At 50.8% G+C, this 24633-nt stretch overlaps 2 protein-coding genes across 2 annotated transcripts in view; one reads left to right on the top strand and one right to left on the bottom strand.

Moving 5' to 3' along the window:
• The first annotated feature begins 1392 nt into the window (after positions 1–1392).
• DSTN (destrin, actin depolymerizing factor) lies at positions 1393–13697 on the top strand. The gene is made up of 4 exons (XM_074165358.1): positions 1393–1551; positions 10374–10681; positions 10910–10986; positions 12271–13697. The coding sequence occupies exons 1-4, from the start codon at positions 1549–1551 to the stop codon at positions 12378–12380; spliced, it is 498 nt and encodes a 165-aa protein (XP_074021459.1). The 5' UTR covers positions 1393–1548; the 3' UTR covers positions 12381–13697.
• A 4851-nt stretch (positions 13698–18548) lies between these two features.
• The window catches only part of RRBP1 (ribosome binding protein 1), a 29894-nt gene continuing 23809 nt past the window's right edge, over positions 18549–24633 (bottom strand). Inside the window, exons 17-24 of the mRNA XM_074144244.1 lie at positions 24251–24322; positions 23967–24062; positions 23425–23508; positions 21559–21651; positions 20565–20648; positions 19988–20086; positions 19393–19536; positions 18549–19109 (exon numbers count right to left, since the gene is read on the bottom strand). Coding sequence (XP_074000345.1) covers positions 19071–19109; positions 19393–19536; positions 19988–20086; positions 20565–20648; positions 21559–21651; positions 23425–23508; positions 23967–24062; positions 24251–24322 — 711 coding nt within the window. The 3' untranslated portion in view covers positions 18549–19070. The remainder of the gene's footprint in view (positions 19110–19392; positions 19537–19987; positions 20087–20564; positions 20649–21558; positions 21652–23424; positions 23509–23966; positions 24063–24250; positions 24323–24633) is intronic.

Here is a 24633-nt window from a genome sequence, read left to right as displayed (position 1 = left end):
GACATCTACTGGGGTATGCCGCAAGGAGGGGGGAGAAATCATAATGTACACCCTTAATTAGAACAGAAATATGGATGAAAACTGTCAAATATGGCTCACACCTTTAGTATTGAAGCTTCATGCTAGCTGTAACCTAGTATGAAGTATTGCTGCCTCATACCCCAGCCCTGAAAACATGCAATCGAGTCTTTTGTTTTCTGCTTACAAGCAGGCAGAGACTCAATAAATAAGCTTCATGCCGGGGCTTTTTTGCTCATCGATTCAGGCCAGGAACATGACTGAAGTGAGAATCCAGTGATGAAACCTAACTGTCTATACATTTTTTAGCATTAGCAGCTGCTTCTGTAATCTGATTAGAGAAAGCCCGAGCTTCACTGCCCAGAAACATGAAGGAATTGTTTCCGTAGCGTTTCAGAGCGAGCAGTACCGCAATAAACACAGAACAGCAGCTTCTCCGAGTTTCACACACCCTCCATCCCCCCCCCGCCCATGCCCCGGCTCTCAGCAGCAGCGGTTTTTTTCAGCGGTCAGCTTTGTCCGGAGGAGGACAACCCGTTCATTGTTTTCAGCCACCTGAAATAGATGCCGCTCATGATTCGTGGGGGGACGCGGCTGCTGTTGGTTGGAGCTGCTGCTGCTGCTGCTGCTGGGGCTGGTGGGGCTTGGTGCTGCCACCGCCGCCGCCGGGAAGAAATGCACAGGGTTTTCCACAGCAGCCGCCGGCCTGGGCCAATCAGGAGTGCCTGACTGAGATCGCACCAAAGTAGGTAGTAAAAAAAAAACCTCAAAAAAAAAAAAAAAAAGAGAGAAAAAGAAAAGCCCTACACTTCCTCCTCCTCCTCCCCCCCCCCCTCCCAGCTCTCCTGACCCCCCGCCCCCATCCGCTCTCTGTCAGGCCGCCCTCCCTCCTCCTCGCCTCAAGGCCGCGACCGCCCCACAGCCGCCCCTCAACGCCTCCTCCTGCGCCCCCCCCCTTCATTGCCGCCCCCCCCCAACCTCCTCACGACTGCCCCGGTCCCCTTCGGCCCCCCTCACCGGCACCCCAAATCCTCTTTTTGACCCCCCCCCCTCCCCACGCCCCTTTCCTCACGGCTCATCCAGCCCCCCCACAGCTCTCTTCTCAGCGACACCCTCTCCCCCCCCCACGCCCGCCGCAACACCTTGGGGCAGGTAATCCCGCCCCGCCTCGCAGAGGGGCCGCCGCCATTGGCCGGCCGGCCGCGTGGCCGCCGTCAATCACCCGGCGGCTCCCGCTGTGATTGGGCATCCCACCACCCCACCCCACCCCCCCCGTCGGCCGGGCGGGAGCGGTGAGGCGGGGGGGGGGGGGGGCGCTCCGGGGCGTTGCCACGCAGGGCTCCCACCATAGCAACCGCTTCCTCCTCCGGGCACGGCGGCCGTGACGTCGGCAGCGTTTCCGCCCGGCTCGCGCCTTCGCTGCTTCCCTTCCTGCTGCCGGAGCCCGCGCCGCGCCCAGCAGCCGAGGGGAGCAGCAGCCGCCGCCGCCGCCGCACCGCGCTCCGCCGCCCGCCGCGCCCCGCCGACGCCATGGTAGGGAGCCGGGCACCGCCGGGGGAACGGGGTGGGGGACGCGGGCCATTACGCTTCTCCCCTTCTCCCCCCCCCCCCCCCCCCGTCTTCATCCCCGGGGAAAGGGGGGAGGGGGGGCGGTTAGTACCGCCCGCCGCATCCCCGCCGCTCTGCCCGGCGGCATCGCGCCCCGCTTTCCTTCTCCTTCCCTCTCCCCGGTCGTCCTTCCCGTTCGCCTTTGGACTTGAGGCTGCGGATCCGTTCTTCTCCCTTCCCCCTGCTGCCCCCCCCCCCCCCCCCCCCCGAATCCCGCCATGAGGCAGCGGAAGGTTACTCCCCCCCTTCCCCCCCCCCGCTTTGAGGCGATGGAACTGTCCTCTCCCCTTCGCCCTCCCCTCATGAGGCGATGGTACGTTCCGCGCCGCACACGGGCGCTAGGGGCGGGCGCGTCCATCTCGCCTGGGGGAGGGGGGTGCGGTAAGGAGAGCGAGCGAGGCGGGAAGAGCCGGGGGGGGGCGGCCCCTCCCCGTGCCGCAGGGCGCGGCCGGGGGGGGGGGGGGGGCGGCGGGTGTCCTCCGTCCCCCACACACACATGGGGGGAAAGGCTCCAGGGGGTGGTGGGAGACCCCCCGGGGGCCGGGCGGCTGCCCCGCTCGGGAGGAAGCGCGGCCTCAGCCGCATCCGCCCCGACGGGCGGCCCCGGGCGGGAGCCATCTTTCCCCCACAGGCGAGGGGGTTTCGGGCCTGGCCTAGAAAACGGCGGCGGGGGCGGCTTCTCGGCGGCTGAGGCGAGCAGCCGTTCGTGCCGGCAGCCAGGGCCCCGGCGCTCCGCCATCTATCCCCGGTGCCGGTGCTCAGCCTTCCTGGGGCCAAGGCCGCCTTTAATCAGGCCCGGCTGGAGTCAGCAGTCCTGGGAGCAGACAAAAGAGGGGTGGTGGTGGGAAGCAAAACCGGTGGAAGGGAAAACAGAGGCGTTTGTGCAACGAGGGCTCAGAGCAGCTTGAAATTTTAAGGTGCAAAAGCTCGGGAGACTTTTGTCTTGTTGCTCAGCTCAGGGGAAGATAACACTGCTGGAAACAATGTGTCTTAAAGATACAATGCTGGAAACATAGGGTGTATGTTGAATATGTGTCTGACTCGCCCATTTTCTCTGGCTTTAAAAAAAAAAATAAAAAAAAAAAACAAAACAAAATAAAAAATACCTGGGGATCCCTTCCATTGATGGGACAAAATGGACCAAGCAGCTATTATGCTTCATGCTGGTTCATTTTCTGTTGGTTTGCCTACGCTAAAAGTTCGCATCCCTGTTCAACTCGGTCTACCCAGACTGAAAAATTCACTTGAATTATTAGCTCGTACAGTTCTAGCTGCTGTCCTGTTTTCCCTTGAGGCATGCACAAACACTTGTCTGGCAACAACCTGACTTGGTAGGTTATTTGCCTTTAGTAGATGGGTTACACATTGAGGCCTTCCCATGATATTTACCATTAGCTTCTTCAGCATGTAGAATATCCAGTAAATAAACTTTTCCTTCTGTGTAGACCCAGCAGACGGGATGCGCTGCTAATCTCCCTGCTTCCTACAACACCCCAGTTGAAGCGTCTTATGGCTGGTCTACGGCGTGGAGCAGAGCTAATGGGAGTCGCAGATGAAGCTGCTAAAAGTCTGACGAGACTTGCAGCTCTTGTTTAAAATAGGCTTGTCTGAACAAGCTGGCTACCACCTCTGCAGTACGCAAACCTAGTTTAGAAAGACTACTCAGTGTGTCAGGCTTCATCTTGCTTCGGAACCAGAGAATTCCCCAGTCAGTCAAAACTAGTATTTCTCATAGCGATCTCCTTTTTGGAACAGGGTCTGGGTTGGCTTCTTTTTTTTTTTTTTTTAAAATGCTCTCTGGTTGCTGCCAATGAACTTGCTTTTGGGCAAAGAGTGTAGGCCTTCTGGCAAAGCACAGCGATGCCAGCAGGAGGGCATCGTTTGGTATCAAAAGAGCGTTGGATTTTCTGCTTTGGTGTCTTGCCACAAGGTTCAGTTTCTTTGCTGCTGGATTAAATGAGTCCATGGTCTTTGGGAGGACCGTGCAAATTATTTTTCTTGGTTGTTAGTCAGTACTATTCCCAAATCTGTGTAATTACAAGGTACATATGCCTCATGTACAAGATGACAGCCTCATGACAATTGGTAGTGTGGGTGTCTGGCGTGTTCCTACTTGCCTTGTCAGAATATCGCTATCAAGAGGCTCCTGCTGGGAGCAAGGGCTGACCTAAGCAATCTCATGCGGGAGAGCCTGCAGACAGCCAGAACTTGTGTGTAAAGCTGTTCAGAGCCTTTCACTCGCCTGAATGTTCAGTATTCACAGCAGTCTCCAAGGGGGATACCTCGGTAACGAATATCTGGGATGCCCAGAGCAGGCCTTCAAAGCCTGTTCTTAAGGGTGAGGTTTAAGTTTTAGGTTGCTGGTAGATGCCTGGAGGGCCACAAGAATATCCTTGCAGACACTTGGGCTCACAGTAGCTGATTTCTGTGCTGAAAGTGTTTCTAAGAAGCTTTTCTTCCCTGCAAGAGTCCTGTTGCATGCTAGCTTGCACCCGCATTACCTTAAAAACGTATTTCAACACAGGAATGGGTACTACTCAGAATTTCTGCCCTTCTACTGGCTACCACAGTTCCTGTTTTTCAGCAGTGTTGCTAGGATTGCCTTTTGTGGGTATTGCTTGTTCTACCTACCTTGATAATTATAGCAGAAGTGAACTTCATGGTAGCTCACAGAAGGTGATGATTTCCTCTTTGGCTGGAAGCTGAGGAAGTGACCTCCAGGAATTCAGGGGAGACTTTTTTTCTGTTTTTTTTTTTTTAATAATTGATTTTTTTGCTCATCTCTCCTCATCTAGTCAATAACCTGTCTTATTGGCAGGAAAAGAAAAATGCTGAATCAAATTTTGATTCCTTCTCCCACACCTTTCCTCCCAAAAAAAGAGACCAACTAATGCAAAATAAAAAACTTAAGTCTAGCTGGCAAGATCTGCCTACAAGTTCATATGCAAATAACTCTGTACTTCTTGCTAGTTTATGGTGTGCAAATAATGGCCTCTTACACAACAGCAGTAAAAAGGCAGTTAGTTATGTTTCCTATCGTGCTTCAGATCTGAATTGAAGCTTTGGACTCCAGATGCATAGGCTGCCTGGCGTAAATGGAGGTTTCTGTCTGTCCAGCTGTAGGTAGCAGAGGACATGGGCCTACTGGGACTTGGGAAGTCACTGGTATTCCCACACCAGTCCTGGTCTTTGGGGTGAAGTTAAACTAGTCACTCTGTGCATTGCCTCCTTTCCTACTCATTGAAGTGGGGGTGATAATATGAGATGGGTTTTCTTGAGTGCTCAAATAACAGATTAAAAGCAAAGCAGTATTTAAGATCCTTGTATTTGTAACCACCCACATTTTCAGTTGGCTTTGTTGGCCATAGTCGACACCTTTTTAGAGGCCTGATTTGGCAAAATCTTCTCTCAGTCTGTCAGCTGCAGCCAGGCTGTGTGACCCTCCTCCCTTTCTGCTAGGTGCTCTCACAACTAACTCGGCTTAGTTTTCCCTTCAAGGTCTTGGTGCTGATGATGTCCCTTAGGTTGCCACGCAATACCCTGGGACAGCTTTATGAAAGCTGCTGTCCCAGAACAGCCGGGTGGTAGTAGGTTTAATTGAAAAAAATGTTTGTTGCAGAGATGTACTATGACACATTACTGAGTCAGATGGAAATGCCACACGGTTACACAGGCAGTTCTGGCAGTGGCAGGGGATTTTGAAGGTATATAGAAGGGTTGGGATATCAAGCGTAGGGGAAACAAGGTGTTTGCTGAAGAAATTGAGAATCTGGCAGTGATGTGACAAGCAAACATGGGAGCAGAGTCTTCTTCAATCTGCCTTTGCAATTAAACATGCATACTTTAATAAGTTCTTGGTGTCAAATTCTGGAAAAAATGATGATGCTTTTCCAAGAAGGAAAAGTTTCCACTTGAGTAGCTGTGGATAGTCCATGCTGGTGTATACGATGTGTGTGCATGGCTCCCAAACGAAACAAGTCAAGAACTGGTTCTTGAGATGTCTCTGTAGATAACCCATGCACAGGCACCGCTGTGGGGGGCTCTTAGGTTCTGATCACAGGAAAGAAGACCCACGCTGTAAAATTGTCAGTATTTAAAAACAAATTTAGTCCTTCAAACTTGTCTTGAGGCAAACAAAGCCATTAGTTTAAAGTCTTCTTGGCTGTCTTACAGTTGAGGAAGGAACAAAGACTTTTCTTAGGTAAAATATTTTAAATATCAAAGGAAAATGCTGGAGTTCACTTCCTAACAAAAGAGAAGGCAAATTTCATTGTCTCGAAGTTTCGTTTCAGTGCGGGCTTGGTACCAATCCAGTTTATCGGGCGTCTGGCATGCGTCTCGCTCCTGAAATGGCTTTCTTTATGTGGGGATTTTCTGCAGCCTTCCCCCATTTAGCTTAAATTTCAGTTGTAGGGTACTTGGTGATGAAGGCAAAATATTGGAAGCTGTTAGCGGAGGCAGCTGGGGACGGCTCTTGCAATTGGAAGCCTGCTAGACAGAAGGCTCTCTCTTTGGGCCGCCCTCTGTAGGGACGGCATTCTGCTCTCGCAAGACTTCTGCAGCGCTTTGCACTTAAGGCAGGAAGGATGGCTTTGTGTAAGGAATAAGAGCCACTGTGTTACTGCAACGCGTGCTGACGAGGCGTTTAATGCAACCATTACCTCATGTGCCTACAGCAGTCTAGATGAAAATACAATGGGGATACTGGTATAAGCGCTCCAGAATAATGTACGAGGCAACGCTGCCCACAAGACACGCCGCCTTTGCAATAGTTGCATGGTGGTACTGGGGGAGGACTCATTTTTGCTGATTCCCTCAGAGGAACTTACTCTGTCCGTTCTTGCCTGACTGTATCCCTGAATACGCTGCACAGGCAACCTTTTTCCCATCTGATAATTGGGTGGCTTGCCTCCTTGCTGCTGCCTTGTTCCAGTGAGGGTATGGTCCTCAACGCCTATAGAAACGGGCTGGTTACTTGGAATGTAGCCTTTTCTCTGCAGTTGTGTCCCCAGAATGGTTTTATGTTGGTGTTGCCCGTGTTACGGAGTTAACATCTCAAACAACAAAATGTCACCAGCTGATGGTCGCGTATCCCACCAGTACCTGCAAGGTGTACTGTTCGGCGAACAGCCGCCCACGTACCAGTCCAGAGCTGGATAACTGCTTTCATGCTGAAAAAGGAACAGAACCGGGCTAGCTGTTGTAGCCCTGCAGCGTTCAAGCCAGAAGGCATGAAATAATAATCAATGTGCTGTATTGAGTCCTCTGAGCAGAGCGATATTGGGCCAAAGAGAGAAAATCCAGACTAACAAACATTTATTCTGTCATTACTGGCGGGGTGGAGGCTTCTCACCAGCTATTCTTCTGGACAGATCAGCAGAGACACAGTTAAAATGTCGAATGAGGACATGTATTTACGAGTGTGGCATTTCTCCTTGTTACAGTGCTCTTAACAGTCGTCCTGTCACTGCCCTACAAAGAATGGTTGCAACCCCCTTACAACAAAAGATGCTTAGGGTTTTGGGTGATTTTTTTTTTTTTTTTTTTTTCCTTTTTAAGTATATTTATGAAGCCAGTCATGGCTGGTACAAGCCCAGGTTTGAAGAGAGAGTCTTACAGTTATAAAAGTAAATCCTCTTTTTTGAAGCAATTAGTTGCACCGGGAGTTTATGGGTTCATTTCAACCCATACTGTGACACAGCTATAGGGTTTTCTCAGATGGAACAAATCTGCATTGTCCCTAGCAATATAATGGCTGCTAATGTCAGCCTGTGTGATGAATCCAGGGGTTGTATAGCAGCTGTGAAAAGGAGTAGCACCAGCTACTAACAGCCTTTTGCTTTGGAAAGCTAAAGAATCCAGTTCTTACCATTGTCCCTTCAGCTTCTGGTCAGTCGCAATTATCAGCTGCAGTTTAACAGTGAATTTTGAGTTTCCAGACTAAATACTCTCAACATTTTTGGAATCTGAACTGACTTGCCAGCAGTGTGCAGTTTCTTTATAAGGAAACAACTTGTCTCCTGACTTGGAGACGTGTTTCTGGCTGTGCAGTAGCACAAGCATACGCTGCTCTTGACTGCACAGTTTCCATCAACCTGCAGCTCCCTTGCTGCTGCTTGCCTCTGGCTCTCTGCCGAGCGTTAACCTGTTCTTGCAAAGTTAACTTCTTGGCAGGAGGAATTGGTGCAGGGGAATTAGTGGTTGTGGTCTTGGAGTAAAGATCAAGAATTGACAAAGGCAGGGTGAGGTGACGTGAACTGCTTTTATGCAGTGATTAGACTCATTCCCATTAGACTCATTCCCATCCTAGGTCAGGCTTCCTAAGCATTTTCTACTTAGCCACAAAAAAACTCAAAAAAAAGCTGAGTCTTAACACCTGTTGTCAGCTATTGAGGTGCCATTAGTTAGAAGGCGAACCTCAGAGTGGGGGGAAAAGGTTGTTTCGAGTTCACTGTGGATTTATCTTTAGTGAATGATGCAATAGTTCTAGTCACTGCTGCACTGGTTTGGGGCAACCTTGTATTATTTAGAGTCCTCCCAGAGATCTCCTGCCTAAACCAACCACAGGGACAGGGGGAGAAAGAGCTTTATTCCTCATTAGTTCTCAGTCAACGCTCTGCCAAAGTGCAGTCTCCCCTATGGAGGAGGTGACACAGGAATGAGTCACTTTGAGTCGATGTTTGCACTTTTGCTCAAATTTTATCTTGGAATAGGCTTCCTCTGCTTACTTTCCTTGCCTTATTGGAGATATGCAGAAGGGTGGCTGCCTGCCAGGCAGCTGATACACAGTGACTTACTCCCTGTTCTCCATCCCAAAGTAACTGCAAGGAATTTTGGATAGGTTACCCCTAGTAGACAAGCCATGCGCCGTAAATCTTGAGGGAGGTCCCATTGTAGTTGAGTAAACCCCTAAAGAGCAGTGTGCTGGTGCTGGAGAAAAGCTTCTGCCTCGGATTCATGGCTGTATGGGATTGCCCTGGTTTTGTGTGACTAGCACCTGGGAGATCTAGATGCCAAACTCCATGGTATAGATCCTGCCAGCTGTGCCACCTCTCTTCAGTGGCTTAGCAAAGCTGTGCCAGTCCCTAGAAGTTAGAGGAGAGCTGTTCATAGAAAATGGAGATTCTGAGGTCCTGCGTGATGGGTGTTGGTTGAGGCTTTAAAAAAAAAAAAAAAAAAAAATGCACGTTAAGTCATTGTCCAATCAATAACGATCTCTCAAGGACAGCCCGTTTGAAAGCCAGCACTAAGCAGTCCCCCATCACCACTGATCTCACTGGTTTTGCAGCTGAACTCCACCCTGACCAGGTACAATGTCCCCCACAAAATGAATCCGTCAAGCCCTTGTTTTGGGGCTGATCTTAAGGAAAAACAAAATGAAGAACAAGCTTTAGTCTTTTTCAACCTTCAGTCTTGTTCAGTTGGTGTATCTCGCATGATGCTTTACCTGACTGTTTAGTACTGCTGACGGTGCTTGTGACGTGTGGCAGTTTACACAGAGGGAGGAGGGTGATTTTCCTTCTGAGATATGAATTGCTGTATCTGAGGATAATGTCATTTGAATTTGGAAGACAGAAAAACGGCAGGGGAAGAAGTGGTATTAGAAAGGAATCTCACTGTTTACACTGCATGCAGCGTTTTGAACAGACAGATGAGTGTTGGGTGGGCTTCAATTTGGTCTTTACTGGCCATGATGTCCTTCCAGCAGTGTCCACTGGCCAGTATGGCTTCCCATATTTGCAGTATTCACTATTGCACAGCTGCTTTTAAGGTCTCCAGCTTTGCTGCATTCTGAGGACAGAACGCAGATACAAATGCTTCTACCCTGCCACCTCTTTTTTTCTTTTTTCTTTTTTTTTTTTTTGTTGGTCTCATTCCCAAAAAAAGTAGCAGACTGAAAATGCAGTTCAGCCTCTTGTCGTTCTTGCTAGGTCTTGTCCTCTTTATTCTGTGCAGCTGTCTTGAACGTTAGATTGGTAATGCTACGTCTGCACCTCCTATTACAGCTAGCACAGGGGGATACCACTAAGTAACTAGAATTTCCCGACAGACTGTGGGAGGGTAGGGGGAGGTTGAAATGGCAGGCAGCTTGCTTTAAAAACGGATGGAGGAACTGCTGGAAAGTAGACACTTTAACTGTTAGACTTGCAAGTTCTCCTTTAAAACGGTGAATTCAGAGGAACTTCTGGAAGTTGGCCTGTTCAGCTAAAAACTGTACCGCTACGGTCCCCGTACCCCACTACATGTCTCTTGATCTTTAAAGCAGATCCATGTGACAAGCATGAAGTTTGGCCACGTTTTACCTCTGTTCCTAAAGCAGCTAGCAAGCACGCTAGAAAGCTTTGAACAGAAGATCCTAGCGGACTCGATTGTCTAGCCAGCCTGAAACAGGTAACAAAATTAAGCTGCTGTAATGCCAAAGGATCTGCCGTGACTGAATCTCGGAGGACGAGGGATGGACATGGATGTAAAACTACCCCAAAACAATGTTCTAATATAAGTAGGATTGTGCCTTCTTCAGAACAGTTTTGGTTTGGCAGCTGGCTGTGGGCAGCGTGGAGGCTCCAGATTCTTTACTTGGCCTGGAAAAACAGGGCCTGCAGCCTTTTTCTGACAAGACTTTCAGGCCACTGATGACTATTGTCAGTATCGGTTGTCTTCTAGCCTCGGATTTAAGGCAGTGCAGTAACATAGTTGTGAAAATTTGTGGTAGTATCCCTAAGGGGTCTTTGGTCTTGTCTTTGCAGGCATCTGGAGTACAAGTTGCCGATGAGGTATGCCGTATCTTCTATGACATGAAAGTGCGGAAGTGCTCTACGCCTGAGGAAATTAAGAAGAGGAAGAAGGCCGTCATCTTCTGCCTCAGTCCAGACAAAAAGTGCATTATTGTGGAAGAAGGCAAAGAGATTCTGGTGGGAGATGTCGGTGTGACAGTTACCGACCCTTTCAAGCACTTTGTGCAGATGCTTCCCGAGAAGGATTGCCGTTATGCCTTGTATGATGCAAGCTTTGAGACCAAGGAATCCAAAAAAGAAGAGCTGATGTTTTTCTTGTGGTAAGCCATATTCCCAACTCCCTCATTCCTAGCATGCAGTCCAAGCACTGTGGGTGAGGTCTCTGAGCATTTGTATGGCGAGATGGCAGACTTAAAGTGAGCCGGACAGCCTCATGCCCGTATTCTGAGCCATGAGATGTTTCCCTTGTTCACGATCAGTAGGGCGCTGCTGCTTTCTGTGCAGGATAATAAATGTCACTAATTGCACTTTTTGGTGTATCCCACTAGGGCACCAGAACAAGCACCTCTCAAAAGTAAGATGATCTACGCAAGCTCCAAGGATGCAATCAAAAAGAAGTTTCAAGGTACGTAATGCAGCTAATGCTCCTAGCTGTGCCGTGCCCCTAGAATGTTTACACAGCGAGCCTTAACCCTTGGCTAATCGGTTTGGGTTTGCGTTTTTCTTTTGAGATGCCAGTGAGAGAGGAGATCTTCGCAGGTGAAATGACCTGTGACAGAGCTAAAATGAGCTCTGGCTAAAACTTACACTGTCTGATTCTGAATTTTAGAGGCGCTAGAACCGTGCTCAGGCCAAGAGCAGGCTTTGCAATGTGTGACGCCGTAGGTGTATTGTACAGAGCAGCACATTGCACCATACCGGCCAGAAACCATTAGATTCGTAGCAAGGAGCTGGATTTTGTGCAGAGCTGCCTCTGTAGCAGAGGACTTTCAGTCCTTTATAAACTTACTGTGCTGTAGTAGTAGTAGTAATTAACAATTAACTTGATTTAGAGATGCAATTGTGAGTACTCATTTCAAAAGGCATTGCATCTCCAAGTGGAGAAGCGAAGTTCTGTTTAGCTGTCAGGCACCATTAACCAGGGAGTAAACACCTTGCTGCAGCATTCAGAAATTTCATGCTAAGTCGGTCGCTGCAGTGGCTGGTGGCCAGATAGCGCTGCCCCCCTCTTCAGCTCCTTATGCTGCCCTGGGTGTGCAAGACTGACACAGTGGTTGTGCAGCAGTGCCAGCCTTTGCAGGACAACTCGCCACTGGGTTGGAACCGCCCAGGGAGTTGCACATGCAAGAGTTGAAAAAAGAAAAAAAAACAAAATATTAAATCCTGAAGAAATTCTGCTTTTTTCCACATAAGATAGGCTTGGGTTGGGCTCCCCAGTCTCCAAAAAAAGAAACCACTGTTGATTCCTTAGACCAGCAAAGTCTTTCTGGTCTCTCAGAGAGAGAGACCTGAGAATCTCAGGTTCTCAATCGTGATTCTTTCCCTCACCTCTCCAGAGCCAGCAGGAGTTGAGCCAGCCCATCTTGGTGTGCTTCCCTATAGCTCCCTCACCTGCCATATCCAGGGCAGAATGAAAATGAGAGATTCACTCGTGAGATAGACTTTTCATTGCAGGCTCACGGTCTGAGCGCTGATCTAGTGAAAACTTCCTCCCTGGTATTTCTGTGTTGATGTTTGGTCTCCTGTGACATACCGGGGGGGAAACCATCGAAATTCCAAAGCTAAGGCAGGGCTTACCTGCTTGAGTCACCGGGTTGCCTCTTCTAATATTACTACCAAGTATGTTTCTTTGATTGATTTCTGGCATGTTGAAATACTGCATTATTGAGTGTTTTGCCTCTTTTTTTAGGCATAAAGCATGAATGCCAAGCAAATGGGCCAGAGGACCTCAACCGAGCTTGCATTGCTGAGAAGCTAGGAGGCTCCCTAGTCGTAGCTTTTGAAGGAAGTCCCGTGTAGATGTCATACAGTGCCACAACTCTACAAGCATTCCATGTTTTAATATATCAGTTATGTAAAGCAACCATTTTAGGCAAGGGTTTCACTAACTGTAGGGAAGCTGTCTTGTAGAATAAAGTAGATTTTGGAGATGTAGCTCGTATGTACAAATGACCCTAAATAAATCAAATCTAAGGATTTATCTTGGTGTATTAATATTTGCATTGGTTGTCCAGCCCAATACTGTCCCCGGTGGATTAACACTAAAGGTCTCCAAAAATTTTAGTCCAATGCAGCAGCGTATCATGGGATGAAATGGAGGGGGGGAGGTGAGAACAATCTGGTTCCTGTTCTTACTTTTCTAAATTGTAACAAGCAAAATTCAGTCGTTCTTTTGAGGCTACTGGCCAAATTGCCAAACTCAAAAACTTTTCCCCTGTAAACGTTTAATACAGAACTTAAAACTTGTAGGTAAACTTAGGCTAATGCAACCTGTTGGTACCAAAACTGGGTTAAATTCTTAGTGCTTGCAGAGCAGTACTAATAAAGGCTAATTCTGAAGTTAGAGATAACCTAGACACACTTTTCTGGAGAAACAGTCCTAATCCACTCTCTTGTAAACTCACGGTGCAGTAATAATATTTACAGGTTCACTTGTTCTGTAGGTTCAATTTTCTTGTTATGAAGTGTCTTGAGGTCTTTTCCAGCCTGAGCGATTCTACAAAAATTGCTTTTCTGTTGACATAGTTTAATTTAGAACTACCTTAGTTTCTGTAATACACACTTAACTAGTGGATCGGATGCTTCTGAGGCTTTTACAAATGCAGATTCTTATATCAGAGCTCTCCAGTTAGTACAACGAGAAGGAACCACATCTTAAAACGTGGTATTCTCAGCCCCAGTCTTTGGTCACTTGGTCCATTTGTCCATAATTACTATTGATTTAACTTAGTAGAACCAATCAGCCTGACTAATATGGCTTGATCTGGGCTTTTTGTCTGTTAGCTTCTTTAATTCTGTAGAAATGCATGGAAATATCACCTACTAGAAAGTTTGACCTGAAATGCCTTTTTGTATGGGGGGGTAGAGAACATTCCTGTGCCAGCTACAGAGATCTTAAAAGCTTCCATGTTTCACCAGTGGTTGATTAAAGCTGTTTCCTTTGTGTAATGTGTACATGGGAGTTGCATAGAGTTTTCCTGTATGTCTGTAGAGAAAAAGAAAAAAAAAAAAAAAAAAAAACCAAACCAAAACCCTTAGCCTCCAGTGCGTTACTGTGATATGTTCTGTGCGTGCCAAATTCGAATAGCCTAAATAAACGGGGTTTCCCTCCCCTGGGTCGGTGACTGATTCCTTTCCAGCCTCCTCCGGATTACCCTCCTTCAGAGGGGCCGGTGCCCCCCATAAGCGGGGTGCTCAGGGAGCTGGTTACACCTTCCATAGCTGCCCCACTGTGCTGCTCGGGGCGGGGAGAAGGGATGGGGGGGATACAGGCTGGAAGGAAGAGCTCGGTGGAGGGAGTTGGGGGGGTAAAAGCAGGTTCCTCTGTCTGCAAAGCGTGCTGCCAGCCTGCTGCAGGCTCTGGCTCCCTAACAGCACCCGCTCCCTTCCTTTCAGGCTTCGGACCCAAATTGCCACGGGTTTGGGGTGCTTCCTGGGCAGCATCTCGTATTTGCGGTCTGAGCAGGAGAAACTCGGCCTGCGTCAGTCATTTTTGTGCTGCTTTCCCTGGCAGGACTGATGGAGCTTTCTCTGGCTGTCCCGATGGAGCTTGGGTGATTCCAGGCTGCCCTTTCCTCTGCCAGCTCTTTGCCAGATGTGCAGGGACAGAAAGCTCTACTGTCCCCGCAGGCTCCTCGGCAAGAGCGGTGCCCTGCGCCTGGTTTATCTGCGGGGCCAGGGAAATAATGGTCCATTACCTAACTCAGCATGTGCCCTCTCTGGCAGCGCTGCCTGGTTAAAACCTTTTAATTAAAAGGGCAGGCATTGAGTGCCTGCTCTAACTTGGCACCCACGTGGGTCACAGGGTTGGGAGCGCAAGGTTTCCCGATGCAGAGCGACCCACCGGAGTGAAGCTTTTCTGATGTTGAGAAAAGTAAACTGGCCGGGTTTCTGCTGGTGCTTTTAAGTCCGTGTTTCCAGCCAACTCTTGAGCTCACCCAAGTGGGTGTTAATCATCCTCATAAAACAGGTCCTCCTCGCCCAGGTGTCTGCGGTACTGGTCTCTGTCCAAAGTCCAGGTTGAGATAAGGAAACCGGAGTGACACAGCGGGAGTGGTGCTGCCTGACAAACAAAGGGAACTCCCAGCCCCGAGATCCAGCTGATAACTAGTGCCTCCGGACTGCGGGCATCTTCCAAGAGATATCCAGCCCAGGTGACGCTGTGGTAGACTTCTGCCTGGGATTTCCTTCTTTGGTTAGAAAATGGAGGAGGAGACCTTGTGAAGTGGGGAGGACGTCAGAGCTGGAAGGTAGGAGGGTACTTCCCATAACGGGAAAGCCCTTGGATCAGGGACTTGGGTACAAAGTTTCTTAGTCCTAGGACTTTGAGGTATGAGAGGTCTGAGGTGGCACCTTGGGCCTTGGTTAGGTGTGGTCCCACAGCTTCAGCTGATCTAAGAGGCTTTGGGTGCTTTTAGGGCTGTCACGGCCAGCCCTGAGGCCTCTGTAAGTAATTCTGCACTCCAGCACTGGCAGTAACTCTTAACCTTCAGGGTTCTAATGCTTGAGGCTTGTCCACACTATGGAGTTAGGGGGCCAAACTTCACCACCTCCCGAGGTTGTTTGGCCTCCTTGCAGCTGGAGGGGGTGAAAAAGCACAGGAATATGTTTTCTCTTGCGACTGTTTCAAATTCTTGTAGTTAAAAAAGTTTCTCCCAAATCACCCGGACCTTCTGCAAAGGTAAGGCAAGCAAGGAGACAACACGAGGAATGCTTCCTAGAGCTTGGCCAGTTACTGTGGAGAGGAATTGCATTCTAACGGGACTACACAAGAAAACGGTGAAGGGACTTGGGTGATGGACACAGCTCAGAGCCACGCAAGCTCAGCAGGACCACAGCTCAGCTGCAGCAGGAGCCAGAGCTGCTAGAAACCTCTTCCAGTCCACTTGCAGGCAAGGGGTTTCCCAAAAGCTGCCTATGTCCATTACGGTGGGGAAAAGATGGAGATGGGAGTTGGAGACTGGTTATTCAGGCCTGAGCGTGAGCAGCAAATGGTGTAAAAATAGTTCAGCTTCTCCAACAAAGATGAATTGGAGTGGCTTGGGTTGGTCCTGGCCCTTTGGGATGTCCTTCCCTTCCACCAAGGTGCCGAGGGAAGAAGAAAATCCCAGCGGAACCACTGCAGGTATCAGAAATTAAGCGAAACATCCTTCTCCAAAGAGATGGGTTTTTTTTTTTTCAGCTTTGCTTAACAGGGCCAGCCCCTCTCTAAAACAGCCAGCTCGGCAATGTGTCCTGGAAGGGCTCCGTGCCCGCCCCCCCCCCCCCCCCCCCACTGGGGACACCAAATCTGCTCTTGTGTGGCTTTTGGAGCCCCACCAGAGCCTACCTGCCCCATGGCACACTTGGGATGCCCACCGCCCTCCTTGTGTTGGCTGGTTTGGGGGGGGGGTTTGCTCTCGTGTTAACGCCTGGGCACCTCGCTCAGTTTTGCACAAGAGCTCACAACAAAAGGAAATCCTTGTTGCAAAAGCAAAACAAAACAAAACAAAAAACCAAACTGAAAAAACGAAGGATTGCATCACTTTGGTGCGCCTGCTGCTCTGGGGCCCTTCCTGCCTGGAGGTGATGGCCACCCCCATATGCTCAACTGCTCGCTCCAGACTATGGGTTGAGTGGGGGGGGCTGACTTGCTGGAGAGCACGTCTGAGGAGAAAGACCTAGGAGTCCTGGTGGACAACAGGATGACCATGAGCTGACAATGTGCCCTTGTGGCCAAGAAGGCCAATGGCATCCTGGGGTGCATCGGGAACAGTGTGACCAGCAGGTCGAGAGAGGTTATCCTCCCCCTCCACTCTGCCCTGGTGAGGCCTCATTTGGAGCACTGTGTCCAGTTCTGGGCTCCCCAGTTCAAGAAGGACAGGGAACTGCTGGAGAAGGTACAGCAGAGGGCTACAGAGATGATGAGGGGCCTGGAGCATCTCTCTTACGAGGAGAGGCTGAGGGATTTGGGTCTTTTTAGTCTGGAGAAGAGAAGACTGAGGGGGATCTGATCAATGCTTAAATACTTAAAGGGTGGGTGTCAAGAGGATGGAGCTGGTCTTTTTTCAGTGGTGCCCAGGGATAGGACCAGAGGAAATGGGCACAAACTTGAATAGAATAAGTCCCACCTAAACATGAGGAGGAACGTCTTCACTTTGAAGGTGGCAGAGCCCTGGAACAGGCTGCCCAGGGAGGTGGTGGAGTCTCCTTCTCTGGAGACATTCAAAACCCGCCTGGACACGTTCCTGTGGGACCTGCTCTGGGTGGACCTGCTTTGGCAGGGGGGTTGGACTAGATGATCTCCAGAGGTCCCTTCCAACCCCATATCATTCTGTGATTCTGTAAAATGCAGGCATTCCCTCACTTTTGGGGTTCTCAAAGCCAGAAGCCTCTAGGCCAGGAACACCGCTCCGTGGTGAGTGGTGATGCTGATAGCATTGAGTTTTCCAGCAGTCCTTGGTTTGTAAGGTCCTCCCTGGGCGTCAGAAAGTCCAGAAAGAGAAACTGAAGGTGATCACGGCTTCGGGGCAAAGGTCTGCTTGCTGAGGTTGTCCCTCCAGCGCAGGGTGACAGATCTGCCAGAGCCCTGGTCACTCACAGGAGCTGCCACCTATGGGCACACAACAGCCCTGATATGTTAGAGCTTGGCGGGGGTGGGGGGGGGGGCAGGCAGCAGCAGGAGGGCTTGTAATGAGCGTGTGGGGTCTCAGCTGCCATGCAAGGGGCTGGGGTCACCACCCCACCAGGAGATGCAACCACCACCTCCCCTTCAGCCGGGTCTGTGAGCTCCATCCACCTCCCATCTTGCGAGGACCTGAAGGCAGCAAGCGATGGGGAGGAGGGGGGGTGGTGGGGTTGGGGTGTCACCAAGCCATTCACCAAATCTGGAGGGTGGCTCTCTTCCCTGGGTTTGGGGGGGTTGGGGGGTGGTGGGGTGGGGTGGCTCTCAGCTTGTCCCCTTCTCAGCCAGAATTCAGCAGGACCACGCCCCCCCCCCCCCCTTCTTGCCTGGTCAAAGACGGGTCTCACACATCACCGTGTGTGTGTGTGTGTGTGTGTGTGTGTGTGTGTGTGTGTGTGTGTGTCCGTCCGTCCGTCCCCCGAAGTGTGACTTCCATAGCTCTTCTTCATCGCAACCACACCACTGGGGTGGAACAGGAGAGAACAGGACACACATTTGCCCCAGTCCCACCTGCATGGAGTCTCTGGTGTCTAGTACAGAGGTAAGGCACACACTGCCTTCCCCAGGAACAAAATGGAGACAGGTCTGTCCCTCATCCCCCTTCCCAGCCTTGGTTCTCCGCACAACCCGGAGGCACCAAGCCCTTTGTGGACTCTTTCCTAACACACACACACCCCCCCCATCCCCTTAAATCCTGCTGATGTCAGCGCCAGGCTCAGCAGCTTTATTGTGGGGAGACAGGCACCGAGCCATCACGTGGCCTCTGCCATTTCCTAAGAAACCAGCTTAAAAAAAAAAAAGAAAAGAGAGAGAGAAAGGGGGGGAAAAAAAGAGAGAGAAAAAAAAAATAAAGAGGAAAAAAAAAAAAAAGATTAAAAAAGGAAAGCCACAGGAAGGGTAGAGCAGAGGGCTGGAGAGCCCGGCAGCAATGGAGGCCCACCACCATACAGCACCCACAGGGACAAAATTACAGGGGAGCAGTGAGGTTTAAGCAGGAGGGAGGGTCCCTGGGGGCTGGCCTGGCTCCCCACACTTGGTCTGACCCGGTGGCAGGGGAGCAGCGACACTCCGGCCCGGCTGCCACCATGTCCCTGCTGCCACCGTGTCCCCACTGCTGTGCAAACACAGGCAGCCGGGAGGAAACTTTTCTCTCCTTTGCTTATACACTGGGTCCTTCTTCAGTGACCCCAAAGACATGCAAACTTTAAAAAGCAAACAAAGAAACAAAACCACACTAATAACCAGAAATATCTCTCTCTCTATATATATATATATAACCAAAAAAATCAAGGACAAGCTCTTTTCTCTACATCATTTTAATTGCATCGACACCCAGAAATACACAAAAGGTTACGTGCCAAGAGCCACCCGTCAAAGAGAGGCTTCCTTCCATGGTGGGTCTTACTTTCACACGCCTTTCATTCCAAAAAAAAAAAAAGAAAAAAAGAAAAAAAAATATAATAATAATTGCACCGGTTGATGTACAAACACAGTCTTCCCTTTTCACACATTCGTGGGTTCTGCATCGACAGGAGGGTGAAGCCCCAGCACGCGCCCCAACGCGGCTGGAGCGGCTCCCCGGGGAAAGAAGGGTTGTACAAAACAGTATGAAGGTTTTCTTACAAACGTACGCCTGCAGTGTTTACTGGCTGGGGGTTTTTTGTATTTTATTTTTTTTTTATTTTTTTTAAAAGTTTCAAAACTAGGTTTTGGGTCACTAATGGCTTGTATCTCTTATCTACAGTAAATTCAGCATATATTTTTATTTTTAGGAATGTGTAAGGCATTTTGGTAAGTTGAACGGTAAGGTCTAGGGCACAGACTCGTCAAACTGAAGTCCCTTCCTTCGAACTGTCCTCTTCCCCCTGGAGAAGGAAAACAGAGGTGGGTTACTCAACTGGGTCTCAACCTTATTTTCTTGGCAGCTCAAGCATCAAAGCATTTCACAGATGAGCCAGATCCTGCCTTCTGGGCAGGGAGAACCATGACCACCATCTTGTGTGGTCCAAGGGCTTCCCAAAAGCCACCCAGTTAGTTTCTGGAAGCACGTGCCATCTTGCCTGTGGTTTGAAACCACTGCCTGACGCGCACTTCCCCGTGGCCCCTGCCAGCGTCAAGGGGAGGAATGGCCATGGCCACCAGAAGTACCGTTTCCTGAAGCTGTTCTTTCAACTTCTTCACCGTTTCTCTCTCTTTGGCCAGTTGGTCCTGGGTAACCTTCAGCAGCTCCTGTAGTTTGGTTGCTGCCTGGCCCAGGTCCTTCGTTAATTTTTTTTCTTTTTCAAGTCTTTCCTACATGGGAGTCAAAAGAAGGCATCTGGTGACCTTCCCCCCCTTCTAAAACACCTTGAGCCACCTTGGATCCGCACCTCGGTGGCCACAAGCCAGAAGAGCACCCAGATCCCTCCTCGCCAAAGGGACCAGGTGTCACCCCGCCAGCTACAGCTCACTCTGGCTCCCCAGAGACACCATGGGCTGAGACAACCTCATGGGAGCAGAATGATTTCCCAATACATGAAAAGCCCAGCCTGCGAGAGCATTTGCTAAGAGCATCACCCATATCTTGGCCAACACGGACCAAGGGGCTGTGACTTGCACTCTGCTGGCTTTCAGCCACGTCAAGAGCTCACAGCCAGTCCCAGGGCAGGGAGCTACCTGCAAGGAAACCATCTACCTCGCTCCGCCATCCCCAAGAATGATAAATCATGCCCGTAGTCTCTCTGGGACACGGCAGCCAAATCACCTTGAGATGCTGGGCCTCCTCCGTGTCCGAGGCTGCGGCATTTTCAGCCAGTCGCAGCTTTTCCAGCTCTGCTTGCAAACTGCACGCTGATCTCTGGGCCTGGAAAAGGGACACACGCTCGATAAACACACGAGCTGATGGCAGCAGGCACCTCCTGCATCCTGCCCCACACAGCCCCTGGTCCCCCGTGGGTCCTCCTCCGGTGAAGAGTTAGGTTACACAGCCGCTGTTGGACGGTTGGACGCTAAACGCAACGTGTTGCTTCTGCCCATCCAGCTTCCACCGGGAAGACGGCATTTCTGGCCAGAAGCAGCATGAAACCCGGTTAAAGCCCTTAATCCTGAAGGGAAAGTGTTGGAAAAAAACATGGGGGGACTCGTGAGGGGCTGGCAACGCCATGTGGCTTTAGCCCAGCTGCTGCAAGAAGTTCTGCAGACGCGCGAGGGAATGCGGCAACGTCCGAGACATGGACAGGGATGGGGAAAAAAAACTTCAAATTAATTCTGGGGCTTCATTAGCAGCCCCAAGAACCCATAAAGGCTTTGCAAAGCCTCGTATCCTCCTCGCCCGCACCCACCTCCTCCAGCTCCACTGCCAGCTTTTGCCGCAGCACTTGCTCCTTCTCCACCAGCGCTTCGTTTTGCTCCAGCTGGGTTTTCAACTGTGTTGAGGAAAGGGGAAAACATCCAGAAATAAATTTTTTTTTAAAAAAAAAAAAAGAGATCCAAGAGATGAGCCAACGGGGACACGACCAAGAAAGCTGGTCTCGACAGAAGAAATGAAAACTGAAGCTCTCCCCAGGGCACCAAGAGGGCAATAGGTACCAGCATCTCCTCTCCGCACAAAAGCTGGGAGGATGCCGACGGGAGCCCGGGGCTTGGCTTTGCCAAATTTTGCCTGCTCTTCAGGCAGGGCCAGCTGGGACTAGGGATGAGAGGCACCCCACAGCCGAGGACGTGTCTGCCCGGCAGGTCCCTGTGCCCGGGAGAAGCCTCCACACTTAACGGGATTAAAGGACGGAGACAGAGCCCGGATCGTGGCGGCACCGTCGCCGGCGAGAGGCGTTAGCCTGAAAGGGAAGAGCCGCTGCTAATGCGCTCAGCCTGGCTCCAGTAGGATTTACGGAGCCCTCTGTAATCCTAATCCCCACCAGCTGGGAAGGCATCCCGGCACAGCTCTGTCAGGGTGTCCCCTTCCTCCGAGGAGACCCGAGCCCCAAACCCAAGGGGGCATCGTCGTGCAGCAACGCTGGCCCGAGGGCTTGCAGCATCCCCTGCCTGCCTCCCCCAAAATCCTGCCAGCCTGATGCCGTGACGGAGTGCTCCCAAGGGGAACAGCCTGGCAAAAATATGGCTGGCGACGTGCTCCCAGCAGGAATAAGACACAGAGTTGAAGGGATGGGGGGGTTGGCTTCCCCCTCAACACACAGGACAGGACGGGACACGACACAGCCATGACAGCCCTGAGCAAAGCCACATGCATTTCTCCATGCGGTTAAAGATGGTTGAGACAGGACAAGGGACATGGTTAAGGGTCAGTGCCTCCACGGCGAGCGGTCTCACCACCCTAACCTCCAGGGGCGCAGGCTCGCTGGGGTCAGCTTGTAACCCCCCTACTTCTCCATCCTGCACATGGCTCTTCATCTCACTCAACTGCTGCCTGACCTGGAAGGAGGACCAGCAAGCCGGGCTCAGTTACACACCCCCGCACCGCAGCCCTTACAAGACCCACAAGGACCTATATATAGGGAAAGTTTGCCGGTTTTTTTTTTTTTTGCTTGCGCACGAGCTGAAATGTTTGGAAAGCCACCTCAGTTTCTGCTAGACGCAGGATGGTGGCACCTAACCTGGGCAGCTTGAGGCACAACAGCTCCCAGGGGTGCAGGGCACATGCTCTCACACCTCCTCTGCTCTCCTTTAATCACTCACACCTTGGTTTAAAGCCGCTGCTGAGTGGCAACCATGCACTAACATAGTTGAGGTGTTAAATAAAGCAACGGAGGCAGGGTGGCAGGTCCCATTTTGCCATCGATCATAGCTGGGATGGCTGGGGAGGCAGTTACTTGAACACACACACCCCCCCCATCAAACTCACCCCACTCCATCCTGCATCATAGAATCATAGAATCATCTAGGTTGGAAAAGGCCCTTGGGATCATCGAGCCCAACCATCTACCCTACTCTACCAAGTTCTTCCCTACACCATATCCCCCAACACCACACCTAAGCAACTCTTAAACTCATCCAAGGATGGTGACTCAACCACCTCCCTGGGCAGCCTGTTTCAGTGTCTGACCACTCTTACTGTGAAGAATTTCTTCCTAATGTCCCGTCTAAACCTACCCTGTTGGAGCTTGAACCCATTCCCTCTTGTTCTATCGCTATTTGCTTGTGAGAAGAGACCAGCACGAACCTCTCTACAGTGTCCTTTCAAGTAGTTGTAGAGAGTGATGAGGTCACTACTTAGCCTCCTCTTCCTCAAACTAAACAGTCCCAGCTCCCTCAATCGTTCTTCGTACGATTTATTCTCCGGGCCCTTCACCAGCTTCGTTGCCCTCCTCTGTACCCGCTCCAGCACCTCGATATCTCTCTTGGATTGAGGTGCCAAATACATCGCTGCAGCACCGACAGCCTGCCTTGGTCAGAAGAAAGGGAAGGTGGCTAGATGAACACAAATGTGCCCCATGCTTAACAACCACCTGCCCCCCTAATGAGATTAAGACTAATAACGACCCCACACCACATTCCCTCGAGAGCAAGGGGCTGTATTGGCTCGCTGAGGAAGCTGGGCAGTAATGGCTGCGAAGCTGGGAAGAGTCACAGCACCCGAGGGAAACCATAGTCCCACCTCCACTCCTGAGCCTCTCACAATCACAGCATGGATTTTCAAACAGAAGTCCTCTGTTATCTCCCTGGCCCTACATCCCAGTCCTCTTCCCCACTTAGCTGCAGAAACCAAGCCCCATCCTTCAGCTCCCCGAGGGACCCCTACACATGGGCTGCACAGCCTCAGTCCTCCCATCCAGAGATGGGTGGGTGGATGGATGGATGGATGGATGGATGGATGAATGGATGCTTAAGGCACTCAAACCCCTGCCCCAGGGTGGTGCTGGGGTAACCAGCATCCAGTGGTGGGGCGGCTGAGTATTTTCTGCTACACGCCAGCTTGCACAAGCCTTGCTGCTCTCCCTTCCTTCCCACCCCCATCACCGGAGGGAAAAGCAGATGAATAAAAATCTCCTCCTGGGTCTCAAACATCCCCTCTGAGAGCTGGATCTGTCTGGTGCCCGGCAGGACTGGGTTTTCCCCTGCGCTGGCCGTGCCTTCCTCCCCTCCCTGAATCCGCGGGGAGGATGCTGGCCCCACAGCTGGGTTTGCCAACCAGCCCCAGGCCGAGCAGCGAGGTCCCAGCAGGGCACCCTGGGGGTTCCTCCTTACCAGGGCCAGCTCCTTGCTCTGCTTCTGAGTTTCCGTCTTCGCTGCCTCCAGTTGATTCTGGGACTCTGACAAGAGCTGCCTCAACTGTCGAGGAGGAATAGAAAGACAAAAAAAAAAAAAAAGAAAAAGGTCCATTTATGCACTTGGTTTTGGAGCTCCTTGGCCCAAGGAAGCATTTTTCTGATGCAACACCTTCTCAAAGAGTCCATGTTGGCATCACTCACTAACCTGCCTGCTGATGTCTGCTCAGAGAGACGGCCGTGAGACAGCTCCGTCTCGCCTGAGGCAAAGAAATCCCACAGGCCACCGAGGAGCAGTGGACAGCATCTCCATACAGATCTCCCTGTCCCATCACCTTGCCAATGGACCTCCTGACTTTAGATGTCTACAACCCAGACCACAGCAAACACCTCCATCTGTTTTCTCCTGCTTTGCAAAGCTGCAGATCCCCAGGACACTCCCCAAATCCCCGAAACGTGGATGGTGGTGAGCCAGGCTTAGAAGAAGGAAGCGTTTAAGAAGGTAACAGCCGCCACACTTACAACTTCAACTTCTTTTGTGTAGTTTTGGCGTTCGGAGCTGGCTGTCTCCAAGTGATTTTCCAGTTGCGTTTCCAGAAGGGAGGTGTATTCCTTTAGCTGGATTAAAAGGGAGGAAAGCAGGAGGGAGTTGATTGATTGAGGTCCAACACATCCCAAACATCCCATGATCCAAGACTGCCTTCCCCAGGACAAGTCAGGAGATAGGTCCTGACTCAGCCCAAGCACGGCACGTATCCACCTGGCACCTGCATGGGGACCTTCTCCCATATCCAAAAAAGCCTTACCTGATCTGTGCTCTGCAAATCTGCTTTCAATTTCTCCACCATGTCTTCAAGGGATTTCAGCTGGAGTTGTGACTAAGCCAGAAAGGATGAGGAAAGGTGAGTGAAGCGCGTCTCACATGGACACCCAGCATCTTTTGTTCAACCAAAAACCTGCCAGTGTTTCATTCCCACCTCTCCCACTTCATCCTGTACCCAAGTGGAGAAGAGACCTGACACCAAAGCGGAGCTCCACAGCCTGCAGGGCAGGAGCTCCTCTTCCCAGGGAGGACGAGTCCAACAAGCCCAGGCCGTAAATCGTGGAGGAAGGTAACAACTTTTGCCTGCAGGACTTCAGCTGGCTGCAGTCAGCTTTCAACACCCTAGAAACTGGCACCAGACTCGGT

The sequence above is a fragment of the Numenius arquata genome, chromosome 2, assembly GCF_964106895.1.
Source record: "Numenius arquata chromosome 2, bNumArq3.hap1.1, whole genome shotgun sequence".
NCBI lineage: Eukaryota > Metazoa > Chordata > Aves > Charadriiformes > Scolopacidae > Numenius > Numenius arquata.
The sequence above is the reverse complement of the archived record's forward strand: the minus strand, read 5'-3'. Positions and strand labels throughout refer to the sequence as shown.

What these genes read in the sequence shown, in the direction of transcription:
- DSTN (XM_074165358.1), top strand. An exon ending in GAGCTGATGTTTTTCTTGTG is followed by an intron (nt 10,682 to 10,909) that starts GTAAGCCATATT and finishes GTATCCCACTAG; the next exon opens with GGCACCAGAACAAGCACCTC. An exon ending in AATCAAAAAGAAGTTTCAAG is followed by an intron (nt 10,987 to 12,270) that starts GTACGTAATGCA and finishes CTCTTTTTTTAG; the next exon opens with GCATAAAGCATGAATGCCAA.